This window comes from Crocuta crocuta, unplaced genomic scaffold, assembly GCF_008692635.1.
Source record: "Crocuta crocuta isolate KB4526 unplaced genomic scaffold, BGI_CrCroc_1.0 scaffold231, whole genome shotgun sequence".
NCBI classification, from domain to species: domain Eukaryota; kingdom Metazoa; phylum Chordata; class Mammalia; order Carnivora; family Hyaenidae; genus Crocuta; species Crocuta crocuta.
Window position 1 is genome coordinate 6,051,301 of NW_027528357.1, and position 20,190 is coordinate 6,071,490.

The following is a 20,190-nucleotide window of genomic DNA, read 5'->3' on the forward strand; positions in this document are numbered from 1 at the left end:
TTTTTTTTGTATGTGGATGTCCAGTTGCTCCAACACCATTTGTTGAAAAGATGATTTTTGCTCCACTGTATTACCTTTGCTTCTTTGTCAAACATCATTTGACTCTATTTCTGGGCTCTTTATTCTGGTACATTGATATTTTTGTCTATCTTTTCACTAATACCCCATTGTCTTGATACTGTAGATTTATAGTATGTTTTGAAAAAAAATATTTTTAATGTTTTACTTATTTTTGAGAAAGAGCAAGAGAGAAAGAGTGTAAGTGGGGGAGGGGCAGAGAGAGAGGGAGACACAGAATCTGAAGCAGGCTCCAGGCTCCAAGCTGTCAGCACAGAGCTTGATATGGAGCTCAGACCCATGAACGGTGAGATCATGACCTGAGCTGAAGTTGGATCTCAACTGACTGAGCCACTCAGGTACCCCAAAAATGTATTCTTAAAATGAGAAAATATAGGAGTATATAAAATTTTTGAAGATGATTCAGTAATGAAAAAGTAAAGTGGAAGTTGAATGCTTAACCGACTGAGCCACCCAGGTGCCCTTAAGTCTGTCTTTTAAATGGTCTTTCCTTTCTGTCTGTTTTAATTACCAATGACATAAATCATGCTCTAATTGTCCCTTAATTGGAATATTAAAATGGGCTTCCAACTGGTCTACCTTACTCCAAATTTGAGCCTTCAGATCCATCATAAACAGCATTACTGGTGCAGATTATCTGTGAAGGATGAGTTTACATCTTAAAAAAGTTTGAGTCTACCTACCAACTATAGGATAAAGTTTTGGCTCCCAAACTGATAGATTAAACACTTTAATGTTATCTGTACTACTTCAGACTCATCTTGCACCACTCCTGTTCCCCCTGACTCAACGTTGTATCTTTTGAAAATGCTAATATATCCAAACTCATATGTTTTGTTGCGGACGAAATGACACAGAGGACAAGACACACACAAAAGGCAGACACAGACACAACTCCGGCTGGAGGAACAATTCTACACAAGCCCCTCTTGCGGTTTATTTTATATCCCGGTAACTGGATACATACTGAAATCTACAAGATGCATTCCTTTACCAATTAAGGGCAAGTAGCCAAACACACTTCAAGGACAGGGGGGAGCAAACGGAGTAAGCGACCACAACATGTTTACTAAGAGGCCTGCTCACAATTCCAGCCTTCTCCTTACTTCTAAGGAGGGCATGTTCCCTCGTTTGCGAGCGGACCATTAAACTTGGATATTGTGTGCAGGCCTCCTGGCAGAGCATCCTGTTTGCAGGCATGCCTTGCCCAGGCAGGGAGCCCCGTGTGCAGGCACATCCCCGCATCCCTAACCACGCTTTCTTGTGGTCACTGTATGGCTCCCACATGTTTTAAGTTTTAATCTTTGTCTCTAGTTTTCCTCTGATTGAAATTCTCTTCCTTTTCCTTCCCTTCCTCTTTCTCTTTTTCTGGTTTTTTAAAAAATAAGATTAATTGATCATTCATACAATAGCTCAGACATAAACTCTCCCCTTATACCTTTTTGTAACTTATTTTCCCCTGTCCACAAAACACGGTGGTATTAAGTACTTATGATTTATTATTATTCTGTTTATTATTGTTCTTATGATTGCACAGAGGTGTGTGTGTGTGTGTGTGTGTGTGTGTTTCTTCTTTCATGAGAATATAAATCATGAGCTTAGTTTTAATTCATCTGTATATCCCAGTCACCTAAGGTAGCACTTGTTACTCAGTCAATGCTCATAAGTATCCATTTAACTGACCCTTTCTGATTTCAGACACTTTTCTCCCAGGATTTGTCACACTATGTACAGTTACTGTTGGTTTGTTTTTTTGTGTTTCCTCTCAGCTATGTTCCTTGCTTTAGGCATTGTGTGTGCTTGTGTGTGTCTCTGTGCTTGTGTTTTTCTCAGTGGTGTTAAATAAACCACATAATGAACTAATGAAAGCTGAATATAAAAATTTATTATCCTTATTTTTTTCTTTGCTTCAGTATCTCTCTGCTCCTATTTACTCTGGTATATGTTTGTTCTGCTGTCACTTGTGATACCTCATTTTGCTCGAAAGCAATATTAATGGTTATTTACCTTTTTTTCTCATTGTCTTCCATTTCATTAAACCAGATGTCACTGTAATGAAGATCCATACTGTTCCATACTTTTTAATTAACAAAAAACTATTTATTAAATCATTTGTATATATTGTGCAACATATATAAGTACAATGTATATATTCTCAGTTTATTTAAGCTTAATCTTGGTAACAACGTTAATGGTAAGTATTATTAAGCAAATTTTACATATAAGTAAATAGTGTATGAATGTGCCCCCCCCCATTACATTAAGAACAATCAGGATTTGAATGTAGGTCTATCTGAATCCAAAATCGGTGTTCTTTCTCAGAATACTGTCTTTTTACCTCCAAGTCTTTTTTTTTTTTTAATTTTTTAATGTTTTCTTTTATTTATTTCTGAGAGAGAGTGAGAGAAAGAGAGAGAGAGAGAGCAAGCAGGGAAGGGTCAGAGAGAGGGAGGGACACAAAACCTGAAGCAGGCTCCAGGCTCTGAGCTAGCTGTCAGCACAGAGCCCGAGGGGGGCTCAGACCCACAAACCATGAGATCATGACCTGAGCTGAAGTTGGACGCTTAACTGACTGAGCCACCCAGGCGCCCCTTTTTACCTCCAAATCTTGATTCCTATCTCTGGCATGTTACAGTATACTATGGACATTACATTTACTACTTAAAAAATATATCAAAAGTTTATTACTTTATTTAATTCTCCATCTATATTTGACTATACGTCTTGCTTTCTCAAAAGAGCTCTGTTCTTCTTAGTCTTTAGTTTTTCTTTTTATTGTTCCATTTACCCAAATCACCTTCCCCTTAATCTCAGCTTCTTTTTTCCTTATGTCTAAAAATAATAATAAAAACTTTTAAAACAAATCATTGACATTCATACATCTTTGTATGTATCCTCATCAAAAATTTTCAAATTTGGATGATACATATATTCTAGGATTCCATTAGAATACTATCTATTTGATGTCATTTCCAGCTGTTACACTCTGAATAAGTTACATAATTAATTCAGTATTGATCTATTGTTCATATATGGTTCATTTTAAAACTGGTAACATTGAAAGATAGAGGCCATATTTTTTAACAGACTTTGTTCATGACTCTGCACATACAAATATTTGCGCATACAAATATTTGCAAGACCTTTTGGTGATGATAATGACACATAATTGTTTACCTTGTAATACAGTGTATAATTAGTAATTTTGCCTTTCAGATAGGCCAGCTTCCTTTAGAAATGTAAAAAATCCTTTACATTTGAGACATTTGACTTGAGCAAGCAACTTCACTTGATTACTTATTCAAGTGATAAGCAGGCTTCAGGAACCTAAATCAAGGAAAATGAACTTATTTAAGATGATTTGAAATTGATTAATTTGTATTTCGTTTGCTTGGAGTTGACTGTGTGGTATGAATTTTTGTATAGACATTTTCTTACATTCAAGCTCTGTAAAATATTCAGAATATCTACTCCTAATGTTCTACTGTACCTCAAGCAAGACAGTGCCATTGTAACTGCAGTGATCCAAAGATGGGGTTGATAATCGAGGGAAATGAGCAAAAAAGCTATTGAACACCATAAAGATTTACTGGTATATTTTATGAAATGTGTTTATCAAGAGTTAACAGGGTAGTGATTTATTTATGGAGATAGCAATTAGAATATTATTGAAGTTGTTAAATAGCCTGGAATACTTAGAATGAATCCACAGGGTACGGTGTCTTTCATACTTGCTTGGCTGTATCTTACCAGCCTATTAATTTGTGTTACTTCACAGGAGTATAGAATATGATTTTTTCAGCATTTAACAGTACACTTTTCAGTGAATATTCTTAAAGTATTTCATTTTGATTTTATTTTTTCATCTATTGAAAGAGAAAAAGGTATATGTACCATTCAAAATGAATTATTCACCAGTATTTTAGCCTACTTTAGACATATTTGTAAGGAATTAAAATTTCACAAATAAATTACTCTTCCCATTTCTGTTTCTCTCTCTCTCTCTCTCTCTCTCTGGAGAGGCAATCAGACCTGAATTTGGTCTGTGTTCAGTATGCACAAGAACTTGGGTTCTCAATTTTTAGACTTCCACATTCCCAACAGTCTGTTCTTCCATCTCATACCAACCACCTTCTCTTATAGTTTTACCCTTACATTTTACCTTTCCAGTCATAGAGTCACCTCCTTCTCACTTTTAAAAATCTAGTTTCTCAGAGCTGACACCTCTCTTTCCAGCTTACTTACTCTACTAGTACCCCGACTCCATTATTTGATACTTTAAGATGATTAATCTATTATTCCTAGTAGATGTGTATATCCTACCTTCTTGTCATTCCTTCATTCTTACAGATCTTAGTTATGTCTGACCAAAAATCAGTCTTCATTTAAATCTCCTTCAAATTTTATTTCTGTGACTTGAAAAGCCCTATCATTGAACTGAAGCAAGAGCCAAACAGCTGCATGTGACTATAGTAAAACACAGCTGTGTTGATTAATCTCACAATGGGTGAGTCCTGTTTGGGTAGGCCCTAAATTTTATAGAATGTGAGATCTCTTTATGAAAAAGGAATACAAGCTTATGAATACAGAATTCCCACAACCAATTCAATGCCACTTGACAAAGCATAAATTATACTAGAAAAAGAAAGTAGTCTTAATAAATTTTGGTTAAAATATATTATTTTCACAAACTTTATAAAAAAAATGTATGAACATGTGAAATACTGTGAGACACTCAAAGGACTTTACAAGGGGTTGTTGTCAGAGGCCCTCAGAGAGTGTCCAGTTTTTCTGACTCATTATTCCATCTTCTCATGCTCTTCACTCCTATTACTCACATCACCCTCATTCATTCATTCACTCATTCACTCATTCATTCATCCATCCATCCATCCATCCATCCATCCATTCATCCATCCATTCATTTGTTCATCCATTTAAAGTTGTTATTTAAATTCTAGTTAGTTACCATACAGTGTAATATTGGTTTCAGAAGTAGAATCTAATGATTCATTACTTAGCTACATCACCCAGAGTTTATCACAAGTGCCCTCCCTATTCTCATTTTAAAGCTAATAATCTTTTCAAATAATTAATAGAGAACAAAGATGCAGTCAAATGAGAATTACCTTTTTTCTTGCCAGCCTAGTTGCATCTGTCTTTATGTACCATATTCCTGTATTAAAACATAATAATGGAAACAGCTATTATAGAGGAGTGCCCATCACCCACACACTTTCCAAGCAGATGCTCTTTACTTTTACACACTCAGGGGCTTTCCAGCTACAATTATCTCCTCTTTCCCATGAACTATTACTATTTCTCTGTACATAATATTGTTCATCGTAGCAAACTCAAGATAAAATAGAGCCCTGAATCTCAGCTCTACCCTTCTATTTTTTATACCAAATCTTAATTAAAGTGAACATTCCTGTTCCCATAAACCCACATTCTGTTTTCTATTCAATCTATTCATATCAGAATTTTCTCAAAGTATTCTATTCTAGATCCAAAGCCATGTTTTAATTTAAAGGTACTTAATGTTTTCTTTTATTTAGTTTTTTAAAAATTATATATACTTAAGGTTTAACCTCATGATGATTTGATATACATAGTGAAATGATTACTAGAGTCAAGCTAATTAACATTCCATCTTCTCACATAGTTGTGTGTGTGTGTGTGTGTGTGTGTGTGTGTGTGAAGTGAGAGCACCTGAAAAGGCAAACCCCCAGTGTTTGATACCGTATTTTACTCTAGTCATCATTTTGTACGTTAGATCTCTAAATGTATCAGTTATTTGTTTAGTTTTGCTTGATAATATATCTGATGCCATTTGGGTATCACTTCATGTAGGTAATCTCATGGAGAATTTAAGAATTTTCTCTTCCTATTTCAGAATACTGAAACTTTACAATTCCATGTCTGGGTGTGTCTGTACTTCTCTCTGTGTAATATATCTAGTTTAACATCATATAGGACTTTTCCTTTTAATGATCAGGTTGGCTTTTAGTACTGGAAATTTTTCAGATATAATTTTGTTATATGCACTTCCTCTCTTTTTTTTTTTGTTTATTTATTTTTGAGAGACAATGTATGAGTGGAGTAGGGGAAGAGAGAGAGGGGCACAGAGGATCTGAAGCAGCTCTGCACTGAGAGCAGAGAGCCTGATGCGTGGCTTGAACTCATAAACTGAGATTATGACCCTAGCAGAATTTGAACACTCAACTGATTCAGCCACCCAGGCGCCCCTTCTTTTCTATATTTTAAAACTTTTTCAGCTTTATTGGAATATATTTGACATAATTGTATATATTTGAGGCATAAATTTTGATGGTTTGACATACATGTACTTGGTGATATAATTATCACCCATCAATCACCTTATATAGTTACTGTGTTATTCTCTTGTGGTGAATATGCTTAAGGTCTGTACACTTAGCGCATTTCAAGTAAGCAATACAGTAGTTTTAACTGTAGTTGCCACAGTAAACAGTAGGTCCTCAGAGATTACTTATAACTGAAGGCTTACACACACCTTGATCACTGTGTCTCTCATTTCCGTCACGTGTCAGCCCTTGTTAACCACTATTTCACTCTGTTTTTATGAATTTATTTGTGTTGTTGTTTATTGTTTCAGATTCTACATGTAAGTGAGATTATATAGCATTTGTCTTTCTCTGTCTGGCTTATATCACTGGACATACTGTCCTGTTTGTCCATCCATCTTGTTGCAAATGACAGGATTCTTCAACTCTATATGCAGAAGTGAATGTTGGATCATGGCAGCTTTATTTTTAATTTTTTGAAGAAACTCCAGACTGTGTTCCATAATGGGTATACCAGTTTACATTCCCACCAGCAGAATACTAGAATTCCCATTCTCCACATCCTTGAGAGCATTTTCTGTCTTTTTGAGAAAAGTCATCCTAACTGATGAGAGGTGATACCTCATTATGCTTTTGAATTGCATTTCCTTGGTGATTAGTAATGTTAAACACCTTTTTCACATAGTTGCCATTTTTATGTCTTTGGAAAAATGTCTGTTCAGGTCTTTTACCATTTTTAAACTGAGTTATTTAGATTTTCCCTACTGAGCTATATAATATAGTTCCTTATATATTTGGAATATTAATGTCTTACCACATATGATTTGAAATCTCTTTTCTCTCATTAAGTAGGTTGCCTTTTCAATTTGTTGATTTTTTTTCCTGTGCAGAAGCTTTTTAATTCAATGTTGTTCCACTTATTAATTTTTTGCTTTGTTTTTCCTGTGCTTTTCGTGTTATATGCAAAAAGTAATTGCCAAGACCAGTGTCAAGGAGAGTTTTCCCTGTTTTTGTTCTGAGAGTTTTGTAGTTTTAGTTTTTGCATTTGATTCCTTAATTCTTTTCAATTTAATTTTTGTAAGTGGTGTAAGATAGAGGTCCAGTTTCATTCTCTTACATGTGGCTATCCAGTTTCCCCAATACCGTTTATTGAAGAAATGATTCTCCATTGTATGTTGTTGGCATCCTTGTCAAAGTTTTTTTGTTTGTTAATCTCTTTCATCCATGTCTTTTGTTTAGTGTCAATGTATAGATCTTCCTTCCACATCCTTGATTAAATTTATTTCTCCATATTTTATTATTTTTGATGCTATTATAAATAAGATTGTTTTATATTTTTCATATAGTTCATTGTTAGTATATAGAAATGCAACAGATTTTTGTATATTGAGTTTCTTTTCTGCAGCTTTACTGAATTTATGTATCAGTAAATTATAAATCAGTAAATCAGTAAATCAGTAAACCTTTTTGGTGGAGGTTTTAGCATTCTCTGTATATAATATGTCATCTGCAAACAGAAAACTTTAGCTATTCTTTTCTGATTTGGATACCTTTTCCTTCTTTTTCTGGCCTAAATACTCCTTGACTTCCTGTACTGTGTTGAACAGATGTGGTAAGAAAGAGTACCTTTGGCTTTTTCATGATGTTAGAAGAAAAAACTTTCAGCTTTTTACACTGAGTATGATGTTAACTGTGGACTTGTTATATATACATGACCTTTATTATGTTGAAGTACATTCCCTTAATATACAATTTTTGAGAGTTTTTATTATGAATAGATGTTGAATTTTGTCAAATACTTTTTCTGCATCTATTAAAATTATCATATTTTTGTCCTTAATTGTACTAAAGTGGTGTATCACATTTATTGATTTACATATTTGAACCATCCTAACATCCTGGGGATAAAGCCCGTTTGATTATGATATATGATCCTTTTAATTTGTTGTTGAATTCAGATTGGTAGGATTTTGTTGAAGATGTTTGATCTACATTGATCAAGGATATTGGTCTGTAATTTCCTTTTCTTGGAATGACCTTATCTGGCTTTGGTATCAAGGTAAATACTGACCTCATTTTTTGGAAGAGTTTGTGCCGGGAGCTGCACCGGCCTCTCTGGATGGCAGTCACAGCAAGGAAATGGCAGTGTTTGCACAGCTCCTTTCATGAGAAACAAAAACTGGTATCTCTTTCTGCTACTACTGGCTCATGCTGGAAATGAGGCTGCTGGTATTGACCAGGCCTCACAATATTCCACATCAGACCAATATTCCAAAGGAAAAGCATATTCCTGCCTTTACAAAAGAGATTTTAGATAAAAGCTCTGTGGATGATTGTAAAAAGGCTCTTCCTAAGGGCCTTGCAGATACAAGACTTACATAATAAAGGGGGCTTGAGTCTATAGCCCTGAGACAAAGAGCCTAATTTAGAGTTAAGGGCAGATATCCACCCTCACCCATTTGTTTCTGCTTGGAGCATTTTCTGGCCTTGTATATGCTAATTGCTCCCTGTGAAGGAACCTATTGAGGAACTTCTTCTTTTGTGATTATGAGAGCAAAGGTGTAAGACCTATTTTGATACTTCCACCTTAAACAAACAAGCTATTGACCCCTGCCAACAAAGAAGTAACTTCACCCTTTTTATGCTAAAAACTTTGTCTGGATGCCTGCCTGCCTTCCTCTTAAGAAGAGCATCTAAATCCCCTACCTCAATCACTTTCGTAAAAGTGAGGCATGAGTCTTCTACAAATCTGTGTTCCAGGAAATTCTTATATATCAAAGAAGTCTGTTATCAGAAACCATTGTCTAAGGCAAATGCCACACTTCTGTGCCGTCCCCCAAACACTTAATGATAAAATAAAGTTGAGCCCCAGTCAGAGCGGAGATGCCTGCCTGGTGATCAGAAAGAATCTCGGGGCTCTCTCACCCCTCCCTCGCCGACACCGTCCATCCTCCAGGGACCCCTGGACCTGCCGGAGATGGCCTCCGACAAGTTTGAGAACAATTTGCATTAGTTACTCTTTAAATGTTTGGTAGAATTCACCGATTAATCTATCAGGTTGCGTCTTTTTTTTAATTAGGATCTTTTGATTACTAGTTCAGTTTTCCTATTCACTGTTGGTCTGTTCAAGTTGTCTATTTATTCATGATTCTGTCTTGGTAAATTGTGTGTTTCTAGGAATGTATTTCTTCTAGGGCATCCAATTTGTGGGCATATGATTGTTCATAGTACTTTCTTTAATCATTTGTATTTCTATGTTATCAGTTGTAAGGTGGCCCTTTTTATTTTGGATTTTATTTATGTGAGTTTTCTCTTTCTTTTTTCATGTACATTTTTGTTGGTTTCATTTATATATATTTTAAAAACCATGCTGTTTTGTTGTTGATCTCTTCTATAGTTGTTGGCTTATCGCACTTGTTTCTGCTCTGATTGTTGTTATTGCTTCTCTTCTCCTAACTTTGGGTTTAGTTTGTTCTTACTTTCTAGGTCTTTGAGATGTAAGGTTAGGTGGTTAGATAATAGAGGCATTTGGTCCTTTTCTTAACAGAGGCATTTATTATTATCAATTTCCCTTTTAGAACTGCTTTTTGTATGTTTTGTTTCTATTTTCATTTGTTTCACTTAAAAAAAAATTCTTCTTTACCTATTGGTTAGTTCTCAGACTCTGGGTCTTTTCTTCCCAGTGCCATAGTTCCTAGCTTTCTATAAACCTGTAGTCTTCAGTGGTAAGTTGGTTCTTTCACAAAAAAAATACAACTCCCACAAACCCTTGTTGATTCAGTAAACCTTGCCCAGGTAGCACATCTGGCGGTATACCTTCAGCTAGTTTCTTGGTTACCTTCATTTGTGAATATATGCTTTTTACATTGTGTGCCTCAGTGTATGTATCTGGGAAAAGGTGGTATCCAATCTTAAAATGATATTAATGTCATACTTTTTTTCCTCTGTTAACTCTTCAGCTATTGGTTTTCTTTTTTTCTTTTTGAATACTTTGTTTAGTTTTGGGGTTTTTTTTCTATTTGTCTTTTTCATGAACTAGATTTTTCTCATACATGACTATTGTTAATAATAATTTATATAGGATCAGAAAGGGTGGATTGTTGTATAAGGAAGGGATGAATGTTCTAAAAACTGAGCGTTTGAAGTACCCACCTTTCTTATTGATTCGCNGTGATATTAATGTCATACTTTTTTTCCTCTGTTAACTCTTTTTCTTCAGCTATTGGTTTTCTTTTTTTCTTTTTGAATACTTTGTTTAGTTTTGGGGTTTTTTTTCTATTTGTCTTTTTCATGAACTAGATTTTTCTCATACTTGACTATTGTTAATAATAATTTATATAGGATCAGAAAGGGTGGATTGTTGTATAAGGAAGGGATGAATGTTCTAAAAACTGAGCGTTTGAAGTACCCACCTTTCTTATTGATTCGCTTATCCTTCTGGGATTGAGCACAGCCTGACAATTAAGAGTAGCCAACAGGAAAAGCAAGAAATAAATGAAATTTGGGGTCATAATTTTTATATTCAAGTTTTAGTTAATTATCTGGTTATTTTATATTTTTGACAACATAAAATATGACTCTTCCTTTTTTACTACTATTAAATGTATTTCCCTTAATATATACTCTGTTGGAATAATCATATCAATCTTTTTGCTTTGTTTTTTACAGTATAAGGAAAAAATCTGAGTTTGAATCTGAAGTCCAATCTTTGATGAAACTAAGGTCAAAAAATGATGAATTCCTTAAACGACTATACAGGGAAGCTTATCACCTTGGTGCTGTTTTCTACCTAACCAGATTTAAAACAGAGGAATTAGAGCAAAAAATAGCAGAAGTGAGAAGAAAATTCAAGGTTTGTATATTTTTGTTCTTAGAAGTTGTAAAAAAAAAATAGAAGTAACTAGAATTTATTGGTTATAATTTGATTTTAATTTAAACTATGCTAGTCTTTTAAAAATAATACCTCCTTCTGATAAATGTGAATAAAATCATTTGTCTTTAGAGGCCCAGAATGAATAAAAGGAATGAGGCTCAGTGTAGCTGATCAACGCTTATGTCTGCTTTTTCCTCTTACTGACCTTAAACTACCTGGGTCACCAGAAAAGTGGTGCTTGGTTTAAACTCATCCTGCAATATAACGTATAAGAGTTCTTGCCTATGGTTGGAAAAAGAGATGCTGGAAAGTGCCCTTGCACCCTGCGTAATATTAGAAAAGGGAAGCCAGCCAGTTACTTAATTCCTGAGCACCACTAATGAGTAGACCACAGTGCCGTGGAAAGAATTGCTCATAGGCCTCAGATCTATTCCTAAGTGAGAAATACGATGAATAGCCCCTCCCTGTCTGCCACTCCATGGCATAGACACTAGCAAAGCCAACTCCATTTTGCCACATAAAGGGACCACTTTATGTTTGTTTGTTTGGTTGTTTATTATTTTTAAGATAATATATTGCCAAGTTGGTTAACATACAGTGTATATAGTGTGCTCTTGGTTTGGGCATAGATTCCCGTGATTCAGTGCTTACTTATAGCACCGAGTATTCGTCCTAACAAGTGCCCTCCTCAATGCCCTTCACCGATTTTACCCTCTCCTCCACACCATCAACCCTCAGTTTTTTTCTCTGTAGTTAAGAGTCTCTTAGGGGAACCTGGGTGGCTCAGTCTAACTTCGGCTCAGGTCAGATCTCATGGTTCGTGGGTTTCGAGCCCCGTATCAGGCTCTGTGCTGAGAGCTCAGAGCCTGGAGCCTATTTCAGATTCTGTGTCTCCCTCTCTCTCTGCCCCTCCCCCAATCATGCTCTATCTCTCTCTCTCAAAAATAAATAAACTATATATAAACAAATAAAAAAGAGTCTCTTATGGTTTGCCCCTCTCTCTGTTTGAAACAATTTTTCCCCTTCCCTTCTCCATGGTCTTCTGTTAAGTTTCTTAAGTTTCAACATATGAATACTTAGGTTATTTGTCTTTCTCTGACTGACTTATTTCACTTAGCATAATGTGCCCCAATGTTTATAGCAGAACTTTCAACAATAACCAAACTGAAAAGAGCCTAAATGTCCATCAACTGATGAATGGATAAAGAAGGTGTGGTTTATATATACAATGGAATGCTACTTGGCAATGAGAAAGAATGAAATCCTGCCCTTTGCAGCAATGTGGATGGAACTGGAGGGTATTGTGCTAAGTGAAATATGTGTGTTTTTTTTTTTTAATTTTTGAGAGAGAGACACACCCAGAGTGTGAGTGAGGGAGGGTCAGAGAGAGAGGGAGACACAGAATCTGAAGGAGACTCCATTCTCTGAGCTGTCAGCACAGAGCTCGACACAGGGATCAAACCAATGAACTGAGACTATGACCTGAGCCAAAGTTGATCACTTAACCAGCTGAGCCACCCAGGCACCCCTGTAAGGGACCACTTTAACAGGCTACTTTTGTCCATCACACCTCACACTTCTCCCATCTTTGGCTTTTACTTATCAAACACTTACTATCATATAATTATCTGTAAAATATAGAATCTGTATTCTGTGTTCAAGCCTTGCACTAGCACTTTATTCAGTGAAAACTTTCTCTTGAGCTTTCTAAACTTAGGATACTTAGATTGTTTTCCAGTAAATGTTTCTTTACTGAGAAAATGAGATTTTGTTCCGACATTGAACCAGTTCAACAGACTTGGTGTTTTGTACCTATATCCCTTCCCATGGGTTGTTCAGTGGGTTTTTCATACCATTTATGTTCCAAAGTTAGTATGCTAGAAATCATGCATAGTAAAAATTAACCTCAAAGTTATTTGAAAAATAAAAGTCAATATTACCCAAAGCAATCTACATATTCAATGCAATACCTATCAAAATAACACCAGCATTCTTCACAGAGCTAGAACAAATGTCCTAAAATTTGTCTGGAACCAGGAAAGACCTTGAATAGCCAAAGCGATCTTGAAAAAGAAAACCAAAGATGGAGGCAATACAATCCCAGACTTCAAGCTGTATTACAAAGCTGTAATCATCAACATAGTGTGGGACTGGCACAAAAACAGACACTCAGATCAATGGAACAGAATAGAAAACCCAGAAGTGGACCCGCGGACGTATGGCCAACTAATCTTTGACAAAACAGGAAAGAATATCCGGTGGAATAAAGACAGTCTCTTCATCAAGTAGTGCTGGGAAAACTAGACAGTGACATGTAGAAAAATGAACCTGGACCACTTTCTTACGCCATATACAAAAATAAACTCAAAATGGATAAAAGACCTAAATGTAAGACGGAAAGCCATCAATATCCTTGAGGAGAAAGCAAGCTAAAACCTCTTTGACCTTGCCTGCAGCAACTTCTTACTCAACACATCTCCAGAAGCAAGGAAAACAAAAGCAAAAATGAACTACTGGGACCTCATCAAAATAAAAAGCTTCTTTTGCATAGTGAAGGAAACAGTCAGCAAAACTAAAAGGCAACTGACAGAATGGGAGAAGATATTTGCAAATGACATATCAGATAAGGGGTTAGTATCCAAAATCTATAAAGAACTTATCAAACTCAACACCCAGAAAACAATCAAGTGAAGAAATGGGCAAAAGACATGAAGAGACACCTCTCCAAAGAAGACATCCAGATGGCCAACTGACACATGAAAACATGCTCAACATCACTCATCATCAGGGAAATACAAATCNGTAGTAGCGCTATCAATATCAATAATAATGAAAAATATCAATGAGTAGCGCTCATTTGGAAAGAGCCCAAGTGTCCATCAATGGATGAATGGATAAGGAAGATATGATATTACATACAATAGAATATTATTCAGCAATCAAAAAAGAATGAAATCTTGCCATTTGCAACTACGTGGATGGAACTAGAGGGTATTATGCATAAGCGAAATTAGTAAGAGAAAGACAAATATATGACTTCACTCATATTAGGACTTTAAGATATAAAACAGATGAGCATAAGGGAAGGGAAGCAAAAATAATATAAAAACAGGGAGGGGGACAAATCATAAGAAAAAGACTCTTAAATATGGAGAACAAACAGAGGGTTGCTGGAGCAGTTGTGACGGGGGGGCATAGGCTAAATGGGTAAGGGGCATTAAGGAATATACTCCTGAAATATTGTTGCACTATATGCTAACTAACTTGGATGTAAATTGAAAAATAAATTAATTTAAATAATAATAATACTCTCAATTATGTCATGTTATTTTACATATGGTTTAGCATATATAACACTGTGGATGTTATTTATAATTTTTTAAATTCATTAATATACATTTACCTATGGCAAATAATTAATTGTATTCATTGAAGATATCAATGAATACATCAACCACTGATCTGGCTACTTAACGTTCTTTTTTTTCATTTGACAGGAAACCTTTGTTCACGTATTTATCTCATAGCTGTCACAACCTACCTTCAGTTTTTCAGCTATATGACTTCATTAGCCTGAGTCAGTCAATTATTAAGAAGGATGTTACACTGAATTGCTTATCTTTTCTAAGTTTTCCTGATGCCATAAAATGCAATTTATAAGTTAAATGCAAATTTGAGGTAACTCTTCTGTACTTTCTTTGCCAACCTAAGGCAAAGTGTAAGTGTCCCCCTGGTTTTATGAAAGTGAAATTGAAAACATTGAGTCATTGTTAATCAAGTCCTTTCCCAACCCTATAGTAGCAGAGACATATGCAGAAAAAAGCAACAGAAAGAAATTATGCAATTTAGGAAATAATTCCACATTGTTAAATACTTCTACTAATCTCTGAGCTGAATATATAGGGCATTAAATTTCTGTGATGTACACAGATGTAGATGTATCTATGTCAGAGTGGCAATGAATTAAAAATGAATTTCTAGATAGTCCTTAGATAAATCCGGTCTGGAGTAATTCTGCCTTTGTAATGACCTCTACTGTCTTTCACTGACTAAGTAAAAAATGACCATAAAATTGGCATCATGTTTTTCTTGCAGGTAACTTTATGTATTTGTTGATCCTTGCCTAACATTAATCCTTAATTCATGTCTTCTAGAAATTATAGCAAATACCACCTCTGACCTAGCTCTGAGAAATAACCTTTTGAAACCTTAGAGGTGGAATTTCTGAATTATGTTTCCTCAAATTAACGTATGTGTACAGTGCCTAGTCAGTTTTACACTAGAAGCGGCCCTGAACAATCAAGATATTTAGCAGCTTCTCGAGTTTTTCAGCTATTACAGATGACTTATCCCTGTTTTTTCATACCTTCAATCGCAATAACTGACCTATTCAGAAAAGACACGATTAGCCAAGTCCCAGAATAAAATTATCCACAATGATGGGAGATAAATCAATAAAAGGGTAATGTGTATTCAATTATGGTATTGATGGAATGAACAGAAAATCAATCAATGTTGTCTGAAGAATGTAATATTGTAACAAGGAAAATCTTGAAAGCCTTTATCAGATATTAAATACTTCTCAACATTTAAATAGAAGGATTTTGTGCAAGCTGCAAGAATGCGGAGCATTTCTTGCTTGAACATACTGGAGTTTGGGTGGAAAAGTAGAATGTCAGGCCCCTCTGGTTCCAGGTTAAAATCCTAGTAACCGGAACAAATTGGAAACTTAGTAGAAAAGAAAAAAGGAAATAGAAAGAAAGAGTTTTCTGCAAATCTATTAGAGACTACAGTCTTTATACATGTTAACTAATTCAGTGTTCACAATACTGTGAAGTTATTATTTGTATGTTCATTTTGGGGTGAAGTGGTTTGCCCAAAGTAGTGTAGCTTTTAGGTAGTTGTGTAGAATTTGAGGACAAGGTTTTCTAATGGTAGGGTTGGTATAAACTAGTCAGTTAGACACTAGGTAAGCATATACTCCAACCAAAAAAAAAAATTCAATCAGGCTCAAATTTTCACAATGACCATATTAGGGATAACCTTTTAGACTATTTTAGAGAGAATTATTAAGGTCACAGCAAAATTGGGAGAAAGTACAGAGATTTCCCATATACCCCAAGCCCTTCTGTGCTGTACCTATACATCCCTTCTCCTACTGATGGCAGCCATGGCAACCACTGATCTTTTACTGTCTCTATAACTTTTCCTTTTCCAAAATACCAGTTGGAATCATACAGTATATAGCCTTTTCAGATTGGATGCTTTCACTTACTCATATGCATTCAAGGTTTCTTCATGTCTTTTCTTGGCTTGATAGCTCATTTCTTTTTAGCACTGAATAATATTCTGTATCTGGATATACCACAATTTATTTAAGCATTCACCTACTAAAGAGCATCTTGGTTGCTTCCAAGATTTGTCAGTTATAAATAAAGCCACCATGAACATCCTTGAGCAGGTTTTTATGTCGAAATAAGTTTTCAACTCCTTTGAGAATGAAATAAGTAATGTAATTGCTGGATATTATAATTATTATATATTTAGGGTTTTTTTGTTCTTTCAAAATGTTTATTTATTTTGAAAGGGAGAGAAGGTATGAGTGGGAGAGGGGCAGAGACAGAGAGAGAGAGAGAATCTAAGCAGGACCTGCATTGCCAGCACATAGCCCAACACAAGGCTTGACCTCATGAACCATGAGATCCTGACCTGAGCTAAAATCAAGTCAGATGCTTAAGTGACTGAGCCACCTAGGCACCCCAGTATATATTTTGTTTTGTAAGAAACTATCAAACTGTCTTACAAAGTGGCTGTACCATTTTTCATTCCTAGAAGCAATGCATGGGAGTTCCTGTTACTCCAAATCCTTGCCAATAATTGGTATTGTCAGTGATCAGGATTTTGGCCATTGTAATAGCTGTGTAGTGATATCTCACTGTTGCTTTAATTTACATTTGCATGATGATATATGATATATATACTTATTTGCCATTGTATATTTCTTTTTGGTGAGTTGTGTGTTAAGGTCTTTGACCTCCTTTTTTTTTTTTAAGTAATCTTTACACCCAACACAGGGCTCGAAGTCACAGTCCCAAGATCAAGAGTCCCATGTTCTACCAACTGAGCCAGCCAGGCTTCCCAACATCTTTGACACCTCTTTTATTGGGTTGTGTTTCTAACTGTTCAGTTTCTAGAGTAGTTTGTATATTTTGGATCACAGGTCTTTATCAGATTTGTCTTGTGCAAATATTTACTCCCAGTTTGTGACTTCTCATTCTTTTGACTTTGGCTTTCGTAGAGCTAAACGTTTTAGTTTTAATGAAACCCAACTTCTCAGTTATTTATTATTCCTTTCATGGATCATGCCTTTGGTGTTGTATTTTAAAAGTCATTGCCATACCCAAGATCATCTAGGTTTTTTTCTGTTATCCTCTAGTCTTTTTCCTTATACCTTTAGGCTTATGATCTATTTTTGAGTTAATTTTTGTGAAAGGTGTAAAGTGTATCTAGCTTCATTTCATTTTGCATGTGGATGTCCAGTTGTTGTAGTACCCTTTGTTGAAAAGATTGTCTTTGCTCTGTTGTGTTGTCTTTTCTTTTTTTGTCAAAGATCAGTTGACTATTTGTGGACTCTTTTGTTCTAGTTATCTACTTGTCTATTCTTTTGCCAGTGCTACATTGTCTTGAATAATATAGCTTTATAGTATATCTTGATATTGAGTGTGTTCATGACTCTTGTTTTTTTTCTTTTTCACTATTATTTTGGCTATCCTGGGTCTTTTGCCTCTCCTTATAAACTGGCATATAGGAAAACAATTGAAGATTGTGTATTCACATTGTGTCTTGCAACTGTTCTATAATGACTTATTATTTCTTGGAGTATTTTTGTTAATTCATTTTGATTTTTACATGTCCAATCATGTCATCTGTAAACAAGGACAAATTTATTTATTCCTTCCAAATCTGTGTATGTTTTACTTATTTTTTTGTCAATGCATTTTTAAGAATTCTAGTATAATATTGAAAAGGAATGTTGAGATTATCCTTGCCTTGTTACCTGATCCTAATGGGAAAGCTTTAGTTTCTCACCATAAACTTTTGTGTTAGCTGTAGATTTTTTGTAAATATTCTTTATCCAGTAGTGGATTTTAGCTTATTGAGGGTCTTACAGTAATGCTGGACTCATAGAATGAGTTAGGAAGTATCTCTTTGCTTCTGTCCTCTGAAAGAGATTACAGAAATTTAGTATAATCTAATTTTTAATTAAATGTTGGTAGAATTCACTGGGGAACCCATGTGGGCCTGGTGCTTTCTGTTTTGGAAAGTAATTAATTATTGATTCCATTTCTTTAATAGATGTCAGCATACTTAGATGGNGAATGAGTTAGGAAGTATCTCTCTGCTTCTGTCCTCTGAAAGATTACAGAAATTTAGTATAATCTAATTTTTAATTAAATGTTTGTAGAATTCACTGGGGAACCCATGTGGGCCTGGTGCTTTCTGTTTTGGAAAGTAATTAATTATTGATTCCATTTCTTTAATAGATGTCAGCATACTTAGATGGTATGTTTCTATGAGTTTTGGCAGATTATGTGTTTCAAGAAATTGTTCTATTTCATCTAGGTTACTCATTTTTCAAAATAGAGTTTTTCATCATATTCCTTTATTTTCTTTCAGTATCCATGGGATCTGTAGCGATGTCACTGCTTTTATTCCTGATATTAGTAATTTATGTCCTCTCTCTTTTTTGCTTAATTTGCCTGGCTTCAGGCTTATCAATTTTATTGGTCTTTTCAAAGAACCAGATTCTGGTTTCATTGAGTTTTTTAAATGATTTTCTGTTTTCAGTTTCATTGATTTCTGATAATTCTTATTATTTATTTTCTTCTGCTTAGTTTTAATTTAATATTTACTCCCAGTTTTCTAACTTTGAAACCTACATTATTGATGTTAGATCTATCTTCTTTTTTAACATACACACTCAGTACTATAAATTCTCTTTAAGAAACGCTTTTGCTGCATCACACAAATTTTGATAAATTGTGTTTTTGTTTTTATTTAGTTCAAAATATTTTAAAATTTTTCTTCAGATTTATTCTTTGGCTATACACTTTTAAGAAATATGTTGTTTATTGTCTACATAAACATTTTTGGGATATTCCAGTTAACTTTCTGTTATTGATTTCTAGTTTAATTCCATTGTGGTCTGACAGTAAACATAGTATGATTTCTAGTTTATCTAGTTTTTAAAATTTGTTTAAGAGTTTAGGGATCATTTTTAATACTAGAAAAAAACACTGTGTTATGTCTTTATAATGTTCTAGGCCACAGTAATCTAGTCTATAATTTTATAGTTTAGAAGGTTATGATATTGCTTGAATTCTTTTTCACAAATTTATAACAACCCTTAAATCTTCTTTAGAGAAAAATCTTGGCCTTCTCTTCAAATACTATTTGTAAATATCTAAGACAAAGTTTTTAAAGGACCTTCATCTGAGTAAAGTAAAAATTAAAACCTTCTAAAACACTTTCTTGGAGGTCATAATGTTATACCCAGATCACAGTATCCTCACCGACCAGAGACNTCCCTTAACAATGTGGAGGGTGGTTGCTGACCTTTCTCGATTGGGTGTTGCAAGGGTGGTTACTCCTGCCTTGGGCAATGTGTAACTGCCTGATAGTTTCGGGGAAGCCGAAACTCAGGCCTTCTAGTTTAGAGGGGAAACTTAAAGCCTGTCATGGAGTCAGTTTGGTTTAGACGTTTAGACTTGTGGCCTTACAATAACTTTTACCACTTCAGCCCTGCTTAGATAATGTCCAGTATAATTAACAGAATAAAATAGCTTTAATAAGCCCAATTTGATTTGTACAGTATACAGCTTCTATCACAATTTCAGGTGAGACTGGTGGTAT

At 34.9% G+C, this 20,190-nt stretch overlaps 1 protein-coding gene across 2 annotated transcripts in view; it reads left to right on the forward strand.

Moving 5' to 3' along the window:
* CCDC178 (coiled-coil domain containing 178) overlaps positions 1–20,190 on the forward strand; it is a 422,000-nt gene that overhangs the window by 121,839 nt on the left and 279,971 nt on the right. For both annotated transcript variants that reach the window (XM_077753827.1, XM_077753826.1), the window contains one exon: positions 11,073–11,256. In XM_077753827.1, coding sequence (XP_077609953.1) covers positions 11,073–11,256 — 184 coding nt within the window. The remainder of the gene's footprint in view (positions 1–11,072; positions 11,257–20,190) is intronic.